The sequence below is a fragment of the Telopea speciosissima genome, chromosome 4 (genome assembly GCF_018873765.1).
Source record: "Telopea speciosissima isolate NSW1024214 ecotype Mountain lineage chromosome 4, Tspe_v1, whole genome shotgun sequence".
NCBI lineage: Eukaryota > Viridiplantae > Streptophyta > Magnoliopsida > Proteales > Proteaceae > Telopea > Telopea speciosissima.
This window is the reverse complement of record NC_057919.1, coordinates 1,675,728-1,696,184: the sequence shown is the minus strand read 5'-3', so window position 1 is coordinate 1,696,184 and position 20,457 is coordinate 1,675,728. Positions and strand designations below refer to the sequence as shown.

The 20,457-nt window shown below is 38.4% G+C and overlaps 1 protein-coding gene across 4 annotated transcripts; it reads right to left on the bottom strand.

Moving 5' to 3' along the window:
• Positions 1–949: 949 nt before the first annotated feature.
• Positions 950–4,682, bottom strand: LOC122660462 (AP2-like ethylene-responsive transcription factor ANT). 4 transcript variants are annotated; one of them, XM_043855774.1, is made up of 10 exons: positions 4,364–4,682; positions 3,938–4,123; positions 3,133–3,808; positions 2,912–3,006; positions 2,723–2,731; positions 2,537–2,625; positions 2,360–2,433; positions 2,214–2,264; positions 2,036–2,112; positions 950–1,675 (listed from the first exon to the last, which is right to left on the bottom strand). In XM_043855774.1, the coding sequence occupies exons 1-10, from the start codon at positions 4,374–4,376 to the stop codon at positions 1,014–1,016; spliced, it is 1,932 nt and encodes a 643-aa protein (XP_043711709.1). In that variant the 5' UTR covers positions 4,377–4,682; the 3' UTR covers positions 950–1,013. The 4 variants fall into 4 exon arrangements, with proteins under 4 accessions (XP_043711709.1, XP_043711708.1, XP_043711706.1 ...); XM_043855773.1 differs by having other exon boundaries at positions 950–1,387; positions 1,484–1,675; positions 3,938–4,681; XM_043855771.1 differs by having other exon boundaries at positions 3,938–4,682.
• Between the last annotated feature and the right edge of the window lie 15,775 nt (positions 4,683–20,457).

The window sequence follows — 20,457 nt, the reverse complement described above, 5'->3', positions numbered from 1 at the left end:
AGATCGAGGTTTTGAGTTGGACGACTTCAAATGGTATCAAAACGGGTTGGGCTTCTCCACCCTAAAACAAGAGAGTTGATGAACTCCTTAACAAAGATTGGGAGGAGGGGAATTTAGTGGCACAATGATTGATCGGGTAATGCAATAGATTTAAAAAAAAAAAAACAAAAAACTGGGCGTTTAGTCCCACATCCATCGATGGACCAGTTAGTGTACGAATTACTGGGTATGGAATGTTAACCATGGAGCATCGTTTTGTCTTCCAGGCCACACAAGGAAGGACCTGCAACTTGCTGCTATAAGCTATATGATCCATATATAATATACTTTTGGTTTTACTACGGCAGGCTGGATGGTGGGTCTAAACGAAAATAGAAGATTAGATTAATTATGGGCTCAAAAGTCTGAACCTACACCAAATAAAGTCCACATTTACAGGAATCTAACCCTTTTTCAATAAAAAGATGGAATGTCTGCAACCTTTGAAGAAAGCTGAAATGAAAAAAGAGAATGGTAATGATGATGGTGTGTATTCTTGGGACTCAATTAAGGATGGTGATGAGAGATGATCGGTTAAAGGGAAACATTGAGCTGCTTCCCTTCTTTCTTTCTGTCGCTAGCAGGACCAGACCAAATTAAAGAGAGCATTGATTTGAACATATATCTACTAGATGGGTCACCACCCCCATATTACACCAAAATCATATTCCACAGAAATTCAATCATTAATGCCTGGCTTCAACCAATTCTGCAAAATCTTCATCCCAACATGGCCCAGAAAGGGCCGCCTATGAATTTTTCAATTCTCAAGCTTTTGTTTTTACAGATTAATGGTCCCACCTTCTCCTTCACCTTCATTTTAATCCTCTCTCTCTCTCTCTCTCTCTCTCTTTTCCTTGTGCTCTTTGTTGCCCTGCCTCTTCTTTCTTCTTTTTTTTCTTGTTTTCCACTTCTACTACTCACAGAACTTTAAACAAGGAAAGTTGGGTCTTTTAAACAAAACAGAGAAAGCTTTAAGTATCTGTCCAGGCTGCAAAGACAGGCAAGTGAGCCATGGCGATTGAAGAACTCAGCTGGGCAGACGGAATCCAAGCGTTCATGGTGGCAGTAGGCCCAACGAGCTTCGGTGCCGGAGTGGATTTAGCAAAAACCATTGAGAGCCCACTTTTATCTGGGCTGCCTTCTCTGGAACTGCTCAAGCTGGTCACCAGAGAAGATGCATTGGACAAGTGAGTCCCTTGCTTGGCCGAGTCTTCCGCTCCTTGAGCCGGGTTAACCCCATGATCCATCCCAATGAGACTGTGTAGGGCCACTCCTGAGAAGGATGGGTTCCTGTAATTCATGGGTTTCTGATCCACTAGTTCGACGTAAATGGCTGGTTGCTCGGTGGTGGTCTGATACATGGCCACCCTCCAGTCTGTGCAGCCCTCCTCCCTTTTACTCTCTTCAGAGACGCCAGCTTCTGCGTTGCTGTTCTGAGCTGAGGCAGAGTGATCAACAATCACGCTCGATTCTGTATCTCTGCTTCGCTTGGCAAGTTCTCCAGCAAGCAAAGTATTACTCGCTATGATACGTTCGACATCATATCTCGTTATATCAAAGTTGGTGACGGCATTCACCCCTCGAAATTTGATTGCTGCAATGTCATATGCTTCAGCTGCCTCTTCTTGGGTGCCTGAATTAATATGGAGTTTGGAGAGCATTAATAAAGCATATCTATCTTTATTATCCAAAAGGCAATCTTTGCTCTTTTTTTGGGGGTTGATAAGAAGAAATAAAAGCCTTGTGAGTTTAATAGCAGTTTCAGCTTTGCTAAAGATCAGCCTTATTAAAGCATCAACAATGGCTGAAAAGACAGTATAGTAAGAATTTGTAGTCATAAAAATTGGCCCTTTTAAGGCCTGGTTCAAGCATCTTACCCACTCCACTCCTGAGTCTCTCAAGCATTGAATTACAAGCTATATTTTCTAATAAGCAAAATCAAACCAATAAATTATCTGGGATTGAAGAATTTCAACTAGTTTCAAAAACTTACTAAATGTCCCAAGATAAAGGTCTTTGTTTCCCGCAACCCTGCCAATCCTTGCTTGCCATCTTCCATGCTGATGATGTCTGAAAAAATAGAAAATCCAAACCAAGCTTTCAGTGGGGGAACTGGACTTCAATTATTCATGGAAACTCGGAAGGGGGGTTTTAAAGAAATCAAACAAAACCTTGTCACCCCTCGGTACATCGAAGCGCCCCTTGAGAAACCGCTGCTTTTCCTGCAAATTTTGAGACCCCAATCAAAATACATGAAATCTACAATTGAAAATTGGAAATGTGAGCAGCATGAAATAGAATTTAAACTGTTAATTACCTCCTCAAGTGAGCAACGTATTCTTGTCTGCTCATCTTTTTCATTTCTTCGAGTTCTTCCTGATAATTTTCCAACTGCCGAAGCAATAATATATAGAAGAGTAGTATTTCAATAACCACAGGCATAATTCCACTACCTAAATTTATAGTTTTCAGTAGGTAGAGACAAAAATCATACAGGAAAGTTGATGTGAGTAGAAGGACCCCAATACTTAAGCGCGGCTAGATCATAAGCTCTGGCAGCTCTCTCTTCCATATCATAACCCCCTGCAATACCACAGGTAGAAAGGACGACCAAAGTCAGGTCAAGATAGGTTTCAGTAATCAATCAAAGTTTTCTAAGTATATTAAGAAAGAGGCTTACCGAGATAAACTGAAGAGCATCATTTGGTTGGAATGGCAACGCAGCAATCAATATGACATGAGAAATTTATAGCGCTAGTCAGGCTAAGAATCACAAGTCCAAGAATGAAATTGCAGAGTGACCAAGAGAGACTAAAAAATGAGTTTTTTTCTTTTTCTTTTTTTTTTTGGGTTTTCTTATCTTACTAACCTTGCCTCCCTTTCCTGCTCTGTCCTTCCTTCTTGCAACTATTATCCCATAGATGGGCTTCATATCTACCAGTCCATCTATGTCTGAAAAGGACACATAAACATGGTTTACTAAGAGACACAAAGAAAACAGAAGATAGGGGCAGTAAGAAAAATAACCAGGAGAAATGAAAATCTGATGCTCCAAATCCAAGCAAGAAAAGAAAGGTTTTGTTAACTAACCTTGTAACACCTCTATACTGAGAGGTTCTCTGTCCAAACGTGTCAATGGACTTCCGATGAACAGGTTGCTTCTGACCCACCTTTCCAGACCCTCTCTTCTTTGTTTCCATGGCCACAGATTCAGTTGCAGTGGGAGAAATATGCTGTGGGGCTGTCACACAGCTTGACTGAGAACCAGGGCTCATGGACAAGCTCAGAGACTGCAAATCCCCATAGCCCATTGGACCAACAGAGGTATTCCCTGCTGCTCCATCTTCACTAATGCAATGACCAACCATTTTCTGTTGTAATGCCTGGTTGGTTGAATACTGCCTAGCAATCCAACTGTTGAGGCTTGGAATTGCATCCTCAGGCATTGGAGGGAGCTGAAGACTGCAGTCTGCAAGATGTTTTCCCTTCATCGGTTCCTCCTCCAGTGGTGTCTGGAACATCTCTTGGCCTGTTAGTCCAGAGAAATATGGGTGCTGTTGAACTTGTATCTGCTGCTGCTGTGGATGCCTAAATGGTTGTTGGAGAAAGTGTTGTCTGTTGGCCTCAGGTTCAGGATTTTGTTGGTAATACATGCTGTCCAAACTGAGAGCTATGGCTTCTCTTTCATTGCTTCCGTACTGATGGGTTCCCATGGATGCACCGCCTAAGAAGTCTTCGAGCTTGGGGGACGAAGTTGGCACCAATCCTTCACAAATGAAGAGGAAGAAGAAGAAGAAGAAGACAAAAGGGTTTAGGGGTTTTAGAAATAATGCTTGAAATGAAACTAAGAATAGAACCCAAAAGAAATTAAGAATCATTAGAAGCAGAAGCAGACCTTCATTATGTGACCTGGTAAGAGCTTCCATGATACAAAGAGAACCATCAGACTTCAGTGGCATGACAGACAAGTGAGAGTAGAATCCCCCATTTTCTCCGTCAACCCCATAACAGATTCCAGAGCTGTTTAAATGAGGAGGAGAAAGGAGGAAGCTAGTTGGAACTGCAGTAGAAACAGCCTCAGCGGGAGGCTGTGATGGATTATGGTTTTGATGATGATGATGATGATGATGATGGGATTCTGGACGAACTTCCATGTTCATGTGGGGTGAGAGAGAGAAACCTAACCAGTTATTGCTGTTGCTGTTATCATTATTCATGGACTTCATCTTCCTCTCTCTCTCTCTCTACCCTCTTCCCCCCCCCTGCTTGATATTCTTAGCAGGATCTCGGGCTGCAAGGCAACTCAATCATTGGGAAACAAATAAAATAATCATTCCAAGATTGCTTGCTTCCCTCCATTTGAAAACTGGTTCTTTTGTTTTCTAGCTAGCAGCAGCACTCAGGGAAGAAATATATCCATGTAGCTAAACAAACCCAATTCCTGAACCTATCACTCCTCCCTCTCTCTCTCTGTCTCTCTCTCTCTCTGAAAAGCTCTCTAAAGAAAACAAAACAAGACCCTTTAAACTAAACAAAAAGAATGAGTTTCAGGGAGCAATGTTGGCTATGCCTCCTGCATTCCATAGGGATCTGTGTATTGAGAAAGACCATGATTTTTTATTTTTTATTTTAAATGCTTTCCTATATCTCCTTCGATATGTCTTCGATCTGCACTTTTCTAAGCACCCTTAAACCCTAATAAAAAAAAACCCAGAAACAATAAAAGACCAAAACCTGAACACCAAAAGACAGTCAAAGTTTAAACCAACCTCTCATTTCTCAAATTGGTTTACTGGGCCTCTTCATTACCATTAACTACTCAGAAAAACTTCTCTTTCTCCTTGCCTTATCATTGATATCTATAATTAATCTAGTGGGTTAATAATGGTTATGGAGCTTTTACTGGCCATGGGAAGGAGAGGGTCAGATAACCAAAACAGGGTTGCTGTTTTTTACAGTCTCATGACCACCCTTAGATAGATTTGACGAAGAGGACACTGTGCATCCAGTCACTTCATACAACAGTAAAGCTTCTGTACGAGTCTGCAAGCAAAGGATCTAATTAAAACTATCGTTTTCATCCTAAGCCAGCTAGCTAGATTTCAGGAAAATTAATTAATAAACGAGCAAAATGAAAAACAACGGATAACATTGCTAGGGTTTTTTGGGTTTCCATTTTAAACACCCTCAAAAGAAATGTTTGAACTTAAATCTGCAAACTTATAAACGTAGAATTGGAAAATAATAAAGGAAGGTAAAGTATAATAATGGATGTTCGTAATTATATATATGAATTAAATGAACCTCCAAGCTTAAAGAAAACCGGAAATAAGCCAATAACTTCTTACACAAAGGGGGCAAAAAAATTAGTTATTGATGACACAACTCACAACTCACAAGTGTTTATCATATTATTAAGTCACAAGATTGATTTGAATCGGTCCATTTTCCTGTTCAGAGTTGGGAGAGTACAGAGAGAATTGGCTGACCTACTGATTCGTATGCTGTAGAATGCATATATGCCAATACATATTACATACGGATATATAATTGAATTTAAATTTGGTTAATGAATCCGAAATTGACTAGTTTTGAAACCCATATCAATACTAATATGTACCAGTCTATATTGGTAATATCAAATATTTTTGCCTTCAAAGATGTTGATACCAATATTATTTTGACAATTTTACCTTCTGTCTATCATATATAATCGATCCAATATTGGTGTTTGTCTGTTTCGATAAAAGAACGTATATAATGCACGAGATTCCTGTCACTACATGGTTTGAGGAGGATCATAATGTATACAACCAATACTCCTGCTTTTGTAGAGAAATTGTTTCTAGACTGTCTGTTCTGATATTGATTCTTAAACCTCTAAAAATAATATGGCTCCTAACAATAATAGCCACTGAAGAAAAGAAAAAAAAAAAAAAAAAACAGTACAAAAACTGATAATATTATTATTTATTTTGGTGCTATAAATAAAGATGTTGCAATGTCTCCAATCTCTCTTTTCTTTTCATTCAGACAACAAAGTAGACGGTGGGTCTCCAGAAATGATGAGTGAAGGGCCCATGAAAACGAGCTTTATTTTCCCTCTCTTCAAACCCCCCCCCCCCTCTCCCATAAAAAGAAGAAAGCTTTTTAAGTTCTATTTTTTTCTTAAATTAGAGGGATATATAAATATATAGGTTTGGATTACGGTAATGTGAATGTGTGTGTACTGTGTACAAAAGCTTCGAAATCTGATTCTCGAACAGGACTAAAATAAGTGTCATTAGCATGGTTCTAAGTATCGAAATCGAATCAACGTATTGGCCGATATATATATATCAATATGATTAGAGGTCGATATGGATATGATCCTGATACGAAATGAATCGGGCGTATTGGCAAAAAAGTGCATCATTATTCTTGAAATTGGATATTGGCCTGGCCCAATATGCATGGTTCGATTTTGGTTGATACCGATATGAACATTAATATCTTGGATCATAAGCAAGGGAGGGCCAATGGGTTACGACTTACTATCATCTTCTACTTTTATATATATATATATATATATATAATTAATATTAATAATAATTGTAGGGATTAATAGGGTTATTCATTTCATATGCTTATTCATTGTTGGAAGATTTTTGTCAATCATTTCAAACAAACCATTTTCTATTTTCTCAGCGTTAGCAGTCAATTCTCAATTGGTGCATGGAAATGTGCATGACGAAGGTGTTCCTCCTCTCATGGAGACAGATTTTCTGGTGGGAATGATTTCGTTTTGAAGAGAACAGTTTGATTGGGGGAGAGGGAAGGAATTAAGGAAAGAAAAGCTGTAGAAGTGGTAGGGTCTGATGTGGTCAGGTGATGAGTGTGATTCTAGTCCAGGGGAGGAAGTTAATTAGGATTTGGGGCTGGGGACTGAAGAGACTGAACTGAAGAGGGACTCCCTTTTGATTATGGTAATGATGATGATGTTGAAGAAGAAGAAGAAGTGAATCCAATCGGCTAATGACTATCCAGTGGTCCATTTATGGAGCTTTTGCTGGAAAGTCTAAATAATTCCTTAGGCCCTTGGGGACTGGTACTCCACGGCTTTTTATTTAATTTTTTTTGTTTTTTTTTGGGGGGGGGGGGGGGTGTGTGTGTGTGGTGGGGGTGGAGAATGAAGCTGGAACCCATGGTTATAAATATCAGTATGGGATCATTTTCATCGGTTGATTTGTAGCAATACCAATCGAACTATATCAGTAATTGTCATGTCTAATATTCATACTTATCCAATCTTGTATTGGTACAACTGCTTTATTAAGGGCAAATTTATCTAAAAATGATTTTTTTACTAAAATAGAGGGCAAATATTCTGATACTACACACCAAGGCCAATTAGGATCCTAAGATCATAGTTGAAAAACTGATTTTTGATTGAAACAAGTCATCCGAGTTGAGTCGATTAAAAAATTTTGAAAAACTTGGTCAAGAGTCGTATATACTAGATCAAGGTAACAACGGGCAAGACTAAGTCATAAACCATCTGAGTCAAATAAGACTCGGTATTTTTACCCGAGTCATGACAAACTCGACAAGTATAGTCATTTTAAAAAAAATCATAAAGTCGATTTACTTAGAAATTGAGTTGAGTAAAATAATAAATCCATTTTTTAAAATAATAAGAAACCCTCAACTCATCAACTCCCTTGTCTTGTTCAATGGTATGAACTCAAAAAAGCAATGATCTATAATTCTTTGATTTTCTTTCTTATTTCTATATTTTTCTGTTTTTTTTACTAATTTATACATATTTATAGTATTAAACAAAATTAAAAAACGTGACTCATTTTGATCCGATTTGACAAGGCCAAATCATCATATTTTTCTGAAAGACGAGTCGAGTCAAGTCAGAAAATCTGATTTTCCAACTATGCCTAAGACTGATATTTATAACCATGGTTGGAACTTGGACCGTTTGGTGAAAGGCCTTGGTGATGTGTCTCCACCCTCTTAATTACATATTATGAAAAATAACTTTGGCGGAGAATGTGACCTACACCAGCACTCACATGAGTCTATCTCTCTCCTCCCCATATGAAACACATTTCTATTCCCTTGTTTTGAGGAGAGACATGGGACTGCTGGCATAGGCCAGTTCCGGACAGAGTACTACTTCCCTTACCTATTATTGCTAACACTTTCTATTATGAGATTACCAATTAATTTTTTTTTTTGGTGGGGTGAGTGGGGAAGAAGATTTCATATGGCTAGAATTGAGATAAAATTACTTTTTAAACGGAAGATGAGTAAGTAAAATGCAACAAGGATTTTAAATAAACTTTCATGTCTACTTATTAAAAAAAAAAAGCAAAAAATAAAAAAGGACAACATCAGGGGTCCACACCTTAAAGAACTCTTAACACCCCCCACTACAAATAAAATAAAAGAATAAATTATTGACATTTTTTTAACAATTTGATTAAAAAGAGTTGCCATTTTTTTTTTTTTGGGGTAAACAAAGTGGTGTCAATTTTACTTACATGTTTTTGAGTTACTTACCTAATTATTCTTGGTGATGATTAGAAAAAAAAATATTTTATTTACGTCACTTCTAATCTCAGCAAATGGTTTTTTTTTTTTTTTTTTTTATAAAAAGAAAGGGAGCTAATGCTTTGCTGTAGTAGGGATTTCTATCAAAACTATGAGCGACACTAACGGATCCCCTTGAATGTGCATTCAAGGGTGCCCTCCACAAGGGTGAACAAAAAGAATCAAATCATATCTAAATTATGAGGACTAAAGCATTTTATTAGATAAAGTAAGGTGTATCCAGTCATTTTTGTTCGTTGCAAATTATCAGGACTAAATTAAGTATTCTATTATATTATATAAAGCAAGCTATGATAATAGTGATGATTAATGTAAACATTCCATACGATTATGTGAGGTGAGGTGCGGCGAGGTGAGGTGAGGTGAGGTGAGGTGAGGGTGGGGGGGGGGGGGGAAGCTCCAATACATTGCTAAATACCCGTTTAAAGGTGGTAGCTTACTTTAATTAGCACTCAAATTTTATGGCATATCATTCACATGATCATTTACATAATCTAAGTCTCCTCACAAATTAACTTTCCCACATAACAAAATAAAGCTTTGCAAATATATTATGAACTTGACACTTTTGATACTGTGAAAAGACTGAAAACCAATATATTATAAGATATCTAATATATTATTTTTCACAGCATCCTTATCTAACAATTTATGTGAAAGGTTCAATTTGTTATTAATATTATTTTTTTGGTATTCACCTTTTTATCGTTTATATATCTTGTTATTCCATATGAAAAATTGATGTGACAATTGTAGTAATTTCGATTATCCTATATAAAAAATTCAATCATATAAGCTTGCCCCATGTTTGTCCATCCACCTTCTCTATGGTTATGAATTTCTCAATGCTTTATATTGTCACATGAAAGGTGTTCCAAGCTTCCAGTGATGGTCACCTCCGGAAAAGGTTGGCTATGCTACTGGTATGCTGTATGCTAGCACTCTATGTGCCTGTGTCTATCTCTCTCTTCCTCCCTTTGAAGGATAAGGGAGTCATTTCAAAAGGAGGAAGAGAGAGATAGATACAAATATAGAAGATGCTAGCATATGATATACCGCTAATATACCCATCCCTCCCAATCTTTTATGGGCTTATGTTCTCTGTGCCACAGCGCAGGCTGCGTCCAGACACATGGGCCTGCCACTTAAGGGGGTAGGGTGATCATTGTGCCCACCCTCATGTGTTTGGGCGCAGCCTACACCCTCGACACAGAGAACATTCTCCCATCTTTTATTTAGAAGGGGACTCAAAATGACTTGAGTGAGTTTCTTTCCACATGCGTATACCATAAGTGTCCCATTTGCTGCCTGGTGTTGGACTGTTGGCACCTGATCGTGTTATGCGCGTAGGTGAATGTATAGAACTCCTAAAAAATAACCCAATGGTAATTGGATTGCAACTTACTTAAATGGGGGATTGAAAAAGAAGATGTTAGACATTTGTTCAATAAAGGAGTTCATTAATAAATACGATTACCCAGGCCCAGATGTGTGCAACTCAAAATTTATTTATTTATTTTTTTTGGGGGGGAGGGGGTAGAAGTGCAACTCAAATTTTGACTACCATATAAATAGTATTTACCACTTATTTTAATTTTGGTTTTTAGTTTATGAATATGATGTCGTCTGGCTTTCCCATTGAAGGCTCCATCCCGATTCTTTCCCATCTTTGCTGCAAGACAATGAATCTTGGAGTCTTGGGCGTTGATAATCTGCCACATGTCGATCTGAATGATCTGGCATTTTAAAATTTTAAGTTTGACTATATTTTTTTTTCTTTATTTTATTGTGGATCACTGTTGTAGGGTAAATCCCGGACTAAAGGATTACAAGAGGTAGTGAAGGGAAAGGGGGAGGGAGATGGGGTGAAGTCACCAGAATCAGGACAGAAAAAAACAGGAGGCATCTTTAGCTAAAAGGTGAGCCTCATGTATAAGAGATCGAACAAGAAAATAAATCATCGGAAACATACGTAAAAGAATGAGATAGAACTAAAACATCATCCAAAACGGTAGTACATGAATGCTTCCCAATGTACAAGCAATCAAACTCTCTTTCTCTGTTGAAGAGAAGATAAAATTTTTTAAAGGCTGATGTTTTCTATGCTGCAGCGTAAGCTGTGCCCAGACACATGGGCTGGTCATTCAGGGGGTTGGGGTGGTTATTTTGCCCAACCTGTTATGTCTGGGCACAACCTGTGCCCCCGGCACAAAGAACATTTGGCTAATTTTTTTATTTTGATTCAGAAAAAGTCCGAAATTAATGGGAAGGGATTGATTAGAAGAGCTAATAAAAATCGTCAATCAGGAAAAGATGAGAGGAGTTCCATAAGATAAACCCATTTGGCAATATTATGAGTAGGAGGAGCAGGTATTTTCCTAGTAGTAGGTTATCGAGTTCTCCATAAATAGACACACAAAAAGCTATAAAAAGTGGAGGTATGTATTCCATGCATAGGACTCCTAGATTAAAAGAAATGTTTTTAGGGAATTTTAGGAGAAGCTGGTAGGGTAATTTTTGGGTTCATACATGGTTGATGGTGGTCGTGTGATCCACCAAAGACGATACGTGAAATTGATAATTCAATGCATTAATTTATTCATGTATTCTGGATTCAACAAATATATATAATTATATTTCTTAATAATATCATATAGCCCAACAAAGCATGGAGAGAGAGAGAGAGAGAGTGATGGAGCATAGATAGTGGGTGCACCGTGCATGGCATATTCCAGAAATGGAGGAAAAAAACAACAATAGTGGAAATTTATCATCATCAATTAAAATGGGTCATGGCCTCATGGGTGGTGGGCTTGCTGGCTTGAATGGGCGATCATATATATAATCTTCTCAATCTCCAAAAAAAAAAAAAAAAAAAACAAACAAACAAACTAAAGGATGGATCATCCTCTATGCTGTTTAAATGTTACAGTTGGATGGAAGAATGAAAGTGATACGACCTCCAGAGAGAGAGAGAGAGAGAGAGCGTTTTGTCCTAATCCTCCTTCTGCTCCTCCAGCCTCTGCAGGCTCCAATTGGATTTTGGAAAACTACCTTTGGTTTTGTTTTCTTCATATGACCACAGAGGTAGCTAGGTTGGCTGTTAGTGCCACAGAAAAAAATAAAATAGAATACAGGATCATTTGTCATTGTGGCCCTGTTGGGTGGCGCCGTACGTAGCGGTGAGAAGAGTTTGGAGAGTGAGGTCAGAGGCATTGTTGGTGGTGGTGGTGGTGGAGCACAAAATCCAAATAAAATCTAAGAAAGATCTATCCAAGAGTAACGGCCAATGAGTCCCCAACAGGAACATTGGGATTATTTACTTTTACAGACATACATATATATATAGGAACCTATACCTAAAAATGGAAGAATTGAGAACGACTAGAGGTAGGTAGAGAAAGAGATAGAGAGAGAGAGAGAGAGAGAGAGGTACTATAACACTAATCTGGGGTGCTAGACATATTAGACACGCTGCGTGTGTCACTGTGATTCCTTCTAGAGCTACGTACTATACAGGCTCTATACCCTACACCTATAGAGAGAGAGAGAGAGAGAGAGAGAGAGTAGCGTTTAAAATGACTTTCCAACCTTAAAGTGCTCCTCTTCCTCCATTAAAGCCCTGTTTTCCTTGCGGGTTTTCTGTGGCTCCCTGTCCCCGTATCCCTGCTTTTACTCTCTCTCTCTCTCTCTCTCTCTCTCTCTCTCTCTAAATGAATGAAACGTCGCGATCTAAGGCTATTGTCTTGTCGTAATGACCTTGGATTCTCCTATACACCTTAGAGGTAGAGGTAGAGGTAGAGGTAGAGGTAGATGAATGCCAGATGGGGTCATCAGTTCAATATCTATGGATTGGGGAAAGGGAAAGAGAAAGGGAAAGGGAAAGGGAAGGTTTCTACGTTCTAGTTTTGTTTCCATTACCATTAATTTGTAAGATGGAAAGAGCTGTCCACCAAAAACAATACACAGAAGAGTCAAAATTGTAGAATATCGGAATATAGAAGAATATGGATACATCATAGCGCTAGGGAGCAACTGTATCTGTGTACGTGAAGTTCAAAAGGGTGGGTGTGTCATCACTCATGAGTGGCCTCATGCATGTGTGGGTTAGTTTTTTATTTTCATTTTTGGGATTCAAATATTGGAATAGAGTTATAAGAGGACTACAGCTTTCCACGTACGTACACTACTTCCCTCTCTCTCTCTCTCTCACTCAGAATGACAGAATCTCCTGTAAAAGTAGGCGTATGCACGTATTCCTTGGCAACATCTCCATATATTCAATATACTCTATATATACCACCCCCATACAACTAAATATATACTTAATGGGAAACTAGTTGTGTTTCACTGTTTTGTCTAACTAGCTATTTCAATTTTAAGGTGTGGAAGAAAGACCCTAGCTTGTTCTGCCTTGTTGGCCAGGCAAGCTACTGTATCTTACAGGACTTATATATCCACTCTCTCATCAACCATTCCAACCTAAAAATCAAAGCCTAATCAATAAAATTCTCAGTATTGCCACACTATAACTACTACCTTTTTTCTATGGTACGTACCCTAGAAACCAAGCTTGCTTTCAACCCCCCCCCCCCCCTTCAATACACTTAGGCGCTGCATCACTGATTGGTATACATTCGAATAACACTGGACTCATCAAATAAATCCTAAACATTTCAACCATTTTGTGATTGTATAATAATGAACATTTCTAAGATTTCGAAACACAATTGAACTCACCAAATAAATCCTAAATATATAACCACATATTTTTCAAGTTTTATTCTTCTAAATTCCACAGACAAACATCTCAAACATTGGTTTATCTCTTCACATGCCACCACTTATGGAATTTTAAAAAAAAAAAATATTCTTACTAGCATTAACTAACACACAGAAAAAGGACATGCAATTGATACATTTGGATTTTAGACAAAATGTTTATTATTGTGGAACCAATGAGAATCTTTTTCACATTTATATTGAAGCAATAATATCAATAACCAAAAGGAAGATTTTGATAACACATTGCAAATAAGTTATGCATGTGAATCACTAGTAGACATTCCAACAACATACCAAATTGAAAGAGGAAAAATTGAAATTTTGGGTTTGAGATTTCTTACCAAAAACCCTTAATGCTCTGATGAAATCAAACTGAGGGATCCAATTCCTTACAAAAGAACATTATAAAATAAAAAAAAACCATTAATTTTACCTAATCAAGTGTTTTAATATATTAATGGTAGAGTTTACATAAGAGATCGAAGTAGCCAATAGCAAATGGATTGGAACCGAAGAAGAGAAGGACTCACTCGCGTTTGTCAATCTGGTTCGGTTGGATTGGAGAAGATGACCTCAAGTTCTCCTCTCCTTTATGCTTTGCATCGAATCGGACAGGTACTTCTCAAAATGTTGGGCTTTTGCGTTAAATTCGTTCTTTCTTTTTTGGCTCCCGGATCACCAAATCATAAAAATGCTCTGTAATTAATGCTCCAAGAGCATATTTGGAGTTAGTTAAATTCGTGGGAGCATGGAATCAGACTGGATGCCCCAAGCAGAATTCCACTCTCAAACTACTCACGCGAGTAAAAGAACACCCAAATCACTCTTCTGGAGGGGGGTTTACCTATCACTGCCTCAAACTCATAAACCGTTGGCAGAAAGACTTGCACCTTTCGATTCCTCGTCGGAGCTTATGCAACAAAAGAACACCATCCCACCTCAACTTTGGATTTTTATCTAATATATATATATATATATATATATATATTCCATCAAGAACAGTCCTATCATTATCTCGAATGGTAGTTTTGAGATACAGTCAAAGCAAGGGGGATGTGCTGCAATTATTCTTTTTAACACATGGATTTTGGATATGCACGTTCAGCACAAGGCAGGCATCAAGTAATGAATCCTTAGCGCAATTTCAATGAGAAAACAACGAATAGAACTCTGTAAAAATGATTAACAGGCTGCTTCACTCCGATTCGAATGACCTTTTTTTCTCTTTCTTTATGATATTCAAAATCTTTTAAAACTCTTTTAACTCGGTGTACATATTAAGAAAGTAGACAGAAACTACACACTTCCATTGCTCACTCTCTTGCAAGGTTAGCTCCTAGATGATCCTCTACAAAAGGACCTGCAATATTCACTCTCTACAATTCAGTTTCATAATAATTTAGTTTTTTTCCATGAAAAACAAAAGTTTAAGGTGGAAGAAAATAATCCCCTACTGTCCACGATCCCTAACCCCAAAATACATGAACTAAAACCTCATATTCGGCCCTTTTTTTTTTAATTTTTTATTTTTTAGTAAGCAAACCTTATATTCTCTTACCTGCTTATAAAAGCAGCCCACCCTTTTGTTATGTCGCTTGAACAGATGATATGGCTCTTTCGATCGTCAGCAAGGTTCGTAATCTCAGGAACGGATCAGTTTCAGCGGAGGCCAATCCCGAATATTGATCAATATGATATGGATCCACTGGTACAACCTAAGGGTAAAAAAAATAATAAAAATAGATTTTTTTTTAAAAAAAAAAAATAATTAAAAAGCATGAGTAATTCCGTCTAATTTGGACAAATTCAAGACAATTCGGATAGGTATCGGCTTAGACCTAGACCGATCCCGATCCTATTTCCAATACCTTAAACCATGATGGTCAGAAAAACGAATCATATAACAAATTGCATACTCAAATTTAATCAGTTACCTATATGTATGTCATTGTATGCCCGAAATCATTAAATCTCTATTTTACCACTTGACAAATTCCGTTTAGACGGATTACAGAATTTAGGCCAGATTCAATTTGCGTCACAGTAGTTGTTTGGGACAACAGTGCTGGAAAGTTTTGCTCAATTTTATAGTTAGAGCTCGGCAAAAGTTTTCCTAGATATGGACACGTCTAAACTCTAAGCAGCAAAACTTAAGAATGTGGTTGACCGTACACACCTGATCTTTCTCATCTGCAGGCTACTCCATGGCCCATCCACAAATGCATTACAGCTCTCTCTCTCCCTGGATCCTTGACCTACTTTCCTTTTCATCTTCTTCTCCATTCTTGGTTAACGAGAATGTTGATTTAAAGAAGCAAGAAGAACCAAAGACAGAGTATCAGCGTATTATATATACACTTTTTTTAGTCTTATGATCAAGAGACAAGGGTGCCAGAAAATAGGCCTCTGGGATTGAAATCCCAAAGTGATGAACTGATGAAAAGCGTGTATCTCTTACTACCAATGCTGCCCAATGGAGGACTATGGATCATCAGCATATTTTGTGATACGTCGATTTTACCAGAAACGAAGTACCTGAAGCTCATTGGAAATGGAAGCAGAGTATTAGACCAAGGATTTCTTTGGCCTTTGGTTGGTATTGATCAAATCGTTGGGCTGTTGGAGAGGAGGATGTCTGATCCTTTGATGGCCCATCTCAGCTTCAAGTTACTATTGAATTCCAGTTAGTCATAGACCATTAATTTTGTTTTCTCCTAGCACCAAAACAGGGAAAGAGTTGCGCTGCAATCAAATCATAAGTGGAAGCATATAAGTCTAATAATTAGCCACATCTTTTGTTTATGTATACTGAAAACTAAGAGAGTTTGATTGGAAGTATACTCCACAGCCAGCCAATATGAGAGATTCAGCCAAACCAGAAGGGCAATTGGGTAGGAGAGAGAAATTTTCAAGGAAGAAAGAGGGGAAGAGTTGTGAAAGGAGGAGACTGACATACCCATGGTTCAATTCTTTTTTTTCCCCCTCCCTTTTTATGAAGTTAAAATGTTAAATTGTATTATGAAAGTTGCGCTTCTATCACTAAATAGGATTTATAATGTCCTTTTTTTTGCTCCAACAATTTGAATTCTATGGGGATAAGTTACTAAGTGCTTTAAAGGATAAGTTAAGCCGTTGTGTTAAATTAGCATAATCTACAAAGCAATGCCCATGAGCTAAGAGAAATTTAAAACTACAATAATATATATGAAATAATTGCTGTCATGTTCACCGGAAAGAGGAACAACGTTCCTTCCCCATTCTTTCCTTCTAAAATTAAGAGAAGGAAAATGAGTTAAATAATTAGAAAATAACTTGGTGGAAAAAAGGAAAATTTCTGAATTAATTAGTATTTGATTTACATTAAGAAATAGGAAATATTTTTTTTTTTGGGGGCGAGAAAACGCTGCCTAGGCCTCTAGAGTCTACAAGGGCACACTAGCCAATGGGAGCACACATGCAAGCATTGACCTTGGCAAGGTTTCTGCCTTTCCATGGGGGTAGGGTTGTTCTGTGTCTAGGCGCAGGAGCCACGCGTACATAGCGATCTTTTTTCCTCTTTTTTATTTTTTATTTTTTAATTTTTGTTTTTTTTTGTTTTTTGTTTTTTTTTGCCCGGGGGGGGGGGGGGGGAAGATTCCCAATCCCACACCTCAGGAGATGTCTAATAAGAAGCAGAAGTATCACAAGTATCCAGGGTATGAGAAACAAGATTAGAGTTGCAACTATCATATAACTGAAGAGAACGTTAGTGAAGGAAGTGATGACACTCCAGATATCCATGAGTAAAGGAAGAAACTGACATGGAGAGGTTGGGACCGGGGAGTGCTTTGATGTAACTTATCATTTCCACCGAGTCGACATTGAAAATTCCAGATCCTTGGCAAGAAACATAGCCAGCCAAATAGCCGCACACTCCAGGACCAGGGGATCTTGGTGATCATGCAAACATGATCCTGCAAGAAGGAACCCTCATTTGAAACTCCTCTGAAAGCACCACCACAATTTACATTAACAAAATTCTGAAGAGGATTCCGAAAGGATCCCACTTGGAATTGCTGATGGTAGGTCAATTAGGACTTGGGAGGAGGAAGAGCTCCCAGGTCCTGAATCAACTTGCAAAACACCTCCATTAAAAAAAACAAGGCCCGTCTCTGGTGCACCAAATTTCCCAAGCCAGAACAGCATTAAACTGAACTATCCTTCTGCAGTCATTCTTAGACAAAAAAGCATGTAACTACCACAAGCATGATCTCCACTCTCTCTCTCTCAAGACTCAAGAGGTAGGCCATATGTCAGTATCGGTAGAGAAATTACCCTAAATCTTGTGTGTGTACGTGCACGTTATGGGCGCTTCATCCCAACAGCACATGAACTGCACCCAGTTAGCAAGCTAGGCATGGCCATCAAAGAAGGAATAAAGAGAACAATGATAGAAAAACCACAAAAAAAAAAAGAAAAGAAAATTAAATTCCAGACATTTCACAATGGAATTGAAACCCTGTACCATTTCATTTGAACCCACAGCCACAAAACCTTTCAGGTTAATTTTCCATATTCCTCAAATCATTCAGGTTTTTTTTTTTATTTTTTTATTTCAATGCGCAAGTTTGGATGACATCATGTTAACTTTAATTAAAAAGTTCTGCTTTTATTTATTTTTTTTTCATTTTCATGCGCCTGACCTTCTCTGAGAGGTTTATGAAGATTTTTGTGCCACAGTGGGCAAAAGTGTTGTTTTATGTGCGAATTACATGTGTTGGTATGGCTTGGAAGTTGGAATCCTGATGCTTTACCCTACTAAAAACTAAGACGAATAAAATACAGAACTTCAAACAAACATAGGCACTCACGCAGTTTATGATGACTCGAGCAATTCACACAAGAAACAAAAGAATTACATACCAGGAGTTTCTTTTACCTGTTAAACATTTTAAGGAATGCTAATTTTGATGCAGGGAGATTCCAAGTTCGGAGAAAGAGGAAAATCTTGGTGCAGGCCGATTTCACCATCTTCATACTAATGATGTGAGTAACTGCAAAACATAAAGAGAATCTTCTCAAATATCCAATCCACACACACAAAACAAACTCAAAAGACTCTTCTCTACCAAATTCAGCATCTCTTATATGCTTGCATTGGCATAAAATGAATCACACAAAACTGAAGATACAATTTTAAGAGGATATATAGTCATCATTCTCCATGCTTACAAACAAGGGTTGAAAAAGGATTCTGCCATTAAGGAAAGTAAGTCCCATAGAAGGGCAAAGGTATTTTTGTTTCGAAACCAACCCCCCGCCGCCCCCCCCAAGCTCACAAAAGTTTTCTAGGTTCCAAAAAGACCAAAACAACAAAAATGGATCCAAAGGAGAAAAGGGGAGGGGGTGATGAGTACAGCCAGACTTTGCTCATCTCCTTGGAGCCACTCCTCTTGCTAAAGATTACAAGGAATATGCAAAAAATAATTCCAGCAAAATTTCTTCATTCAACTCAAAAATGTACTTGATCATCAAAAGAATTTCTCTCAGGAACTTTGGATCATGAGAGTCCCTGTGGTCTACGAGTCAACATGTTTTTATATTCAATTTGGTAATCATGAGTAGTCCAAGAGTCCCAACTGGCAGTTAAAGCAACTAATTCCCCAATCTCAAAAGAAATTAAACTCCAGGGTTGGAGTGAAGTATGAAGATTAATGATGAAATTTCCATGGGCATATTATCTAAATAAACTGAGAGGCAGTTTAACAGCTTTTTTGGCTCTCACAATCCAAACTGAGTCTTACAGATCATATTCTTTCCAGGGTGATCTCTGCCAAATTGGATGCCACCAAATAATTTAATGAGTGCCAAATGTCCTATTTGTCAAATCTAACAGTAAATGCCACCCTGATTCATGTTAATGAAATTCAGCCACACACCATCTGTTCAGAAGCAAGCAAAGTGTTTGAATGTACAGCTCCAATCCAAAATGTGTCTGAGACCCTAAGCACAAGGGAAGTAAGATGCCAGTATTTGCAGGTTCAAGTTCAATAATCACAATAACAATAAGGGGGAGTGTTTTCTGTCCGGGTGTGTGGGTCCTGTGCGTGTGCAGGGGCGAATGGGAGAGCACGCGAGGCGTTATTTGTGCATTTCACTGGGGGGGGGGGATTCATTTCACCCCCCCCCCCCATTTGTCTGGGCGCAGGGCACACATTCCCTATGTTGTTGCAGACAATAATGATGATACCAAGTTTCCTATAAGAAACTGTGCTAAAATACTTGATTGACAAAGACCAATCAAATCAACCATCCGGGCAAAAAAGTAGAACTAAATGATAAGAAGCTGGTCACCCAATCAACCTCCAGCTGGTTATGGGCTTTTAAACCTTTCATGGAAATCTTCATGGGCCTTGTGTGAAAGTGCCAGGAGCTGAAGTGAGCCTCCATTGGATCTACTAATGGGATTTCTATGCACCCATTGCTGACAGCACATCAAAGAAATCTGATTGCAGCTTCAGAACTGCATAATTCTTGCCATGGCCAGTTGGCCCATTCATGCATCTCCTGATTGAAGCTTCACCTCATCAAAAGAAGAATCTATACCTTTATCACTTTTGAAGGATGAGATCCATCAGCGAGAGTAATATACCCAGATCAAGATTTATAAACGGTTTTTGTTCTCCCCTTTCAAATCTGTACAACTGGCTCTTAAATATTGCCTTGATTGACTTCAATCCTATATACTTCACTCTTAATTCTGTACCTCTTTGCTCCCAGTCTCCCACCTATGATCTGACTCAAATATTTCTTAGGGACCCGTTCAATGGGGAAGCGTGGGCCCTGCGTGCATGTGGGGGTCAATGAGAGGGGGCGCAGAAGCATCTTGGGGGCGAGATGTCTGCCTTTCACAGGGGGGGGGGGCAGTCATCTTGCCCCCCCCCCCCCAAACATGGTGTCTAGGCGTGGGTGGCACACTCCCTCACATAGAACTTTTCTCCTATTTCTTATACAGGATTCTTTGCTTAGGCCTTAGTAAACCCACCC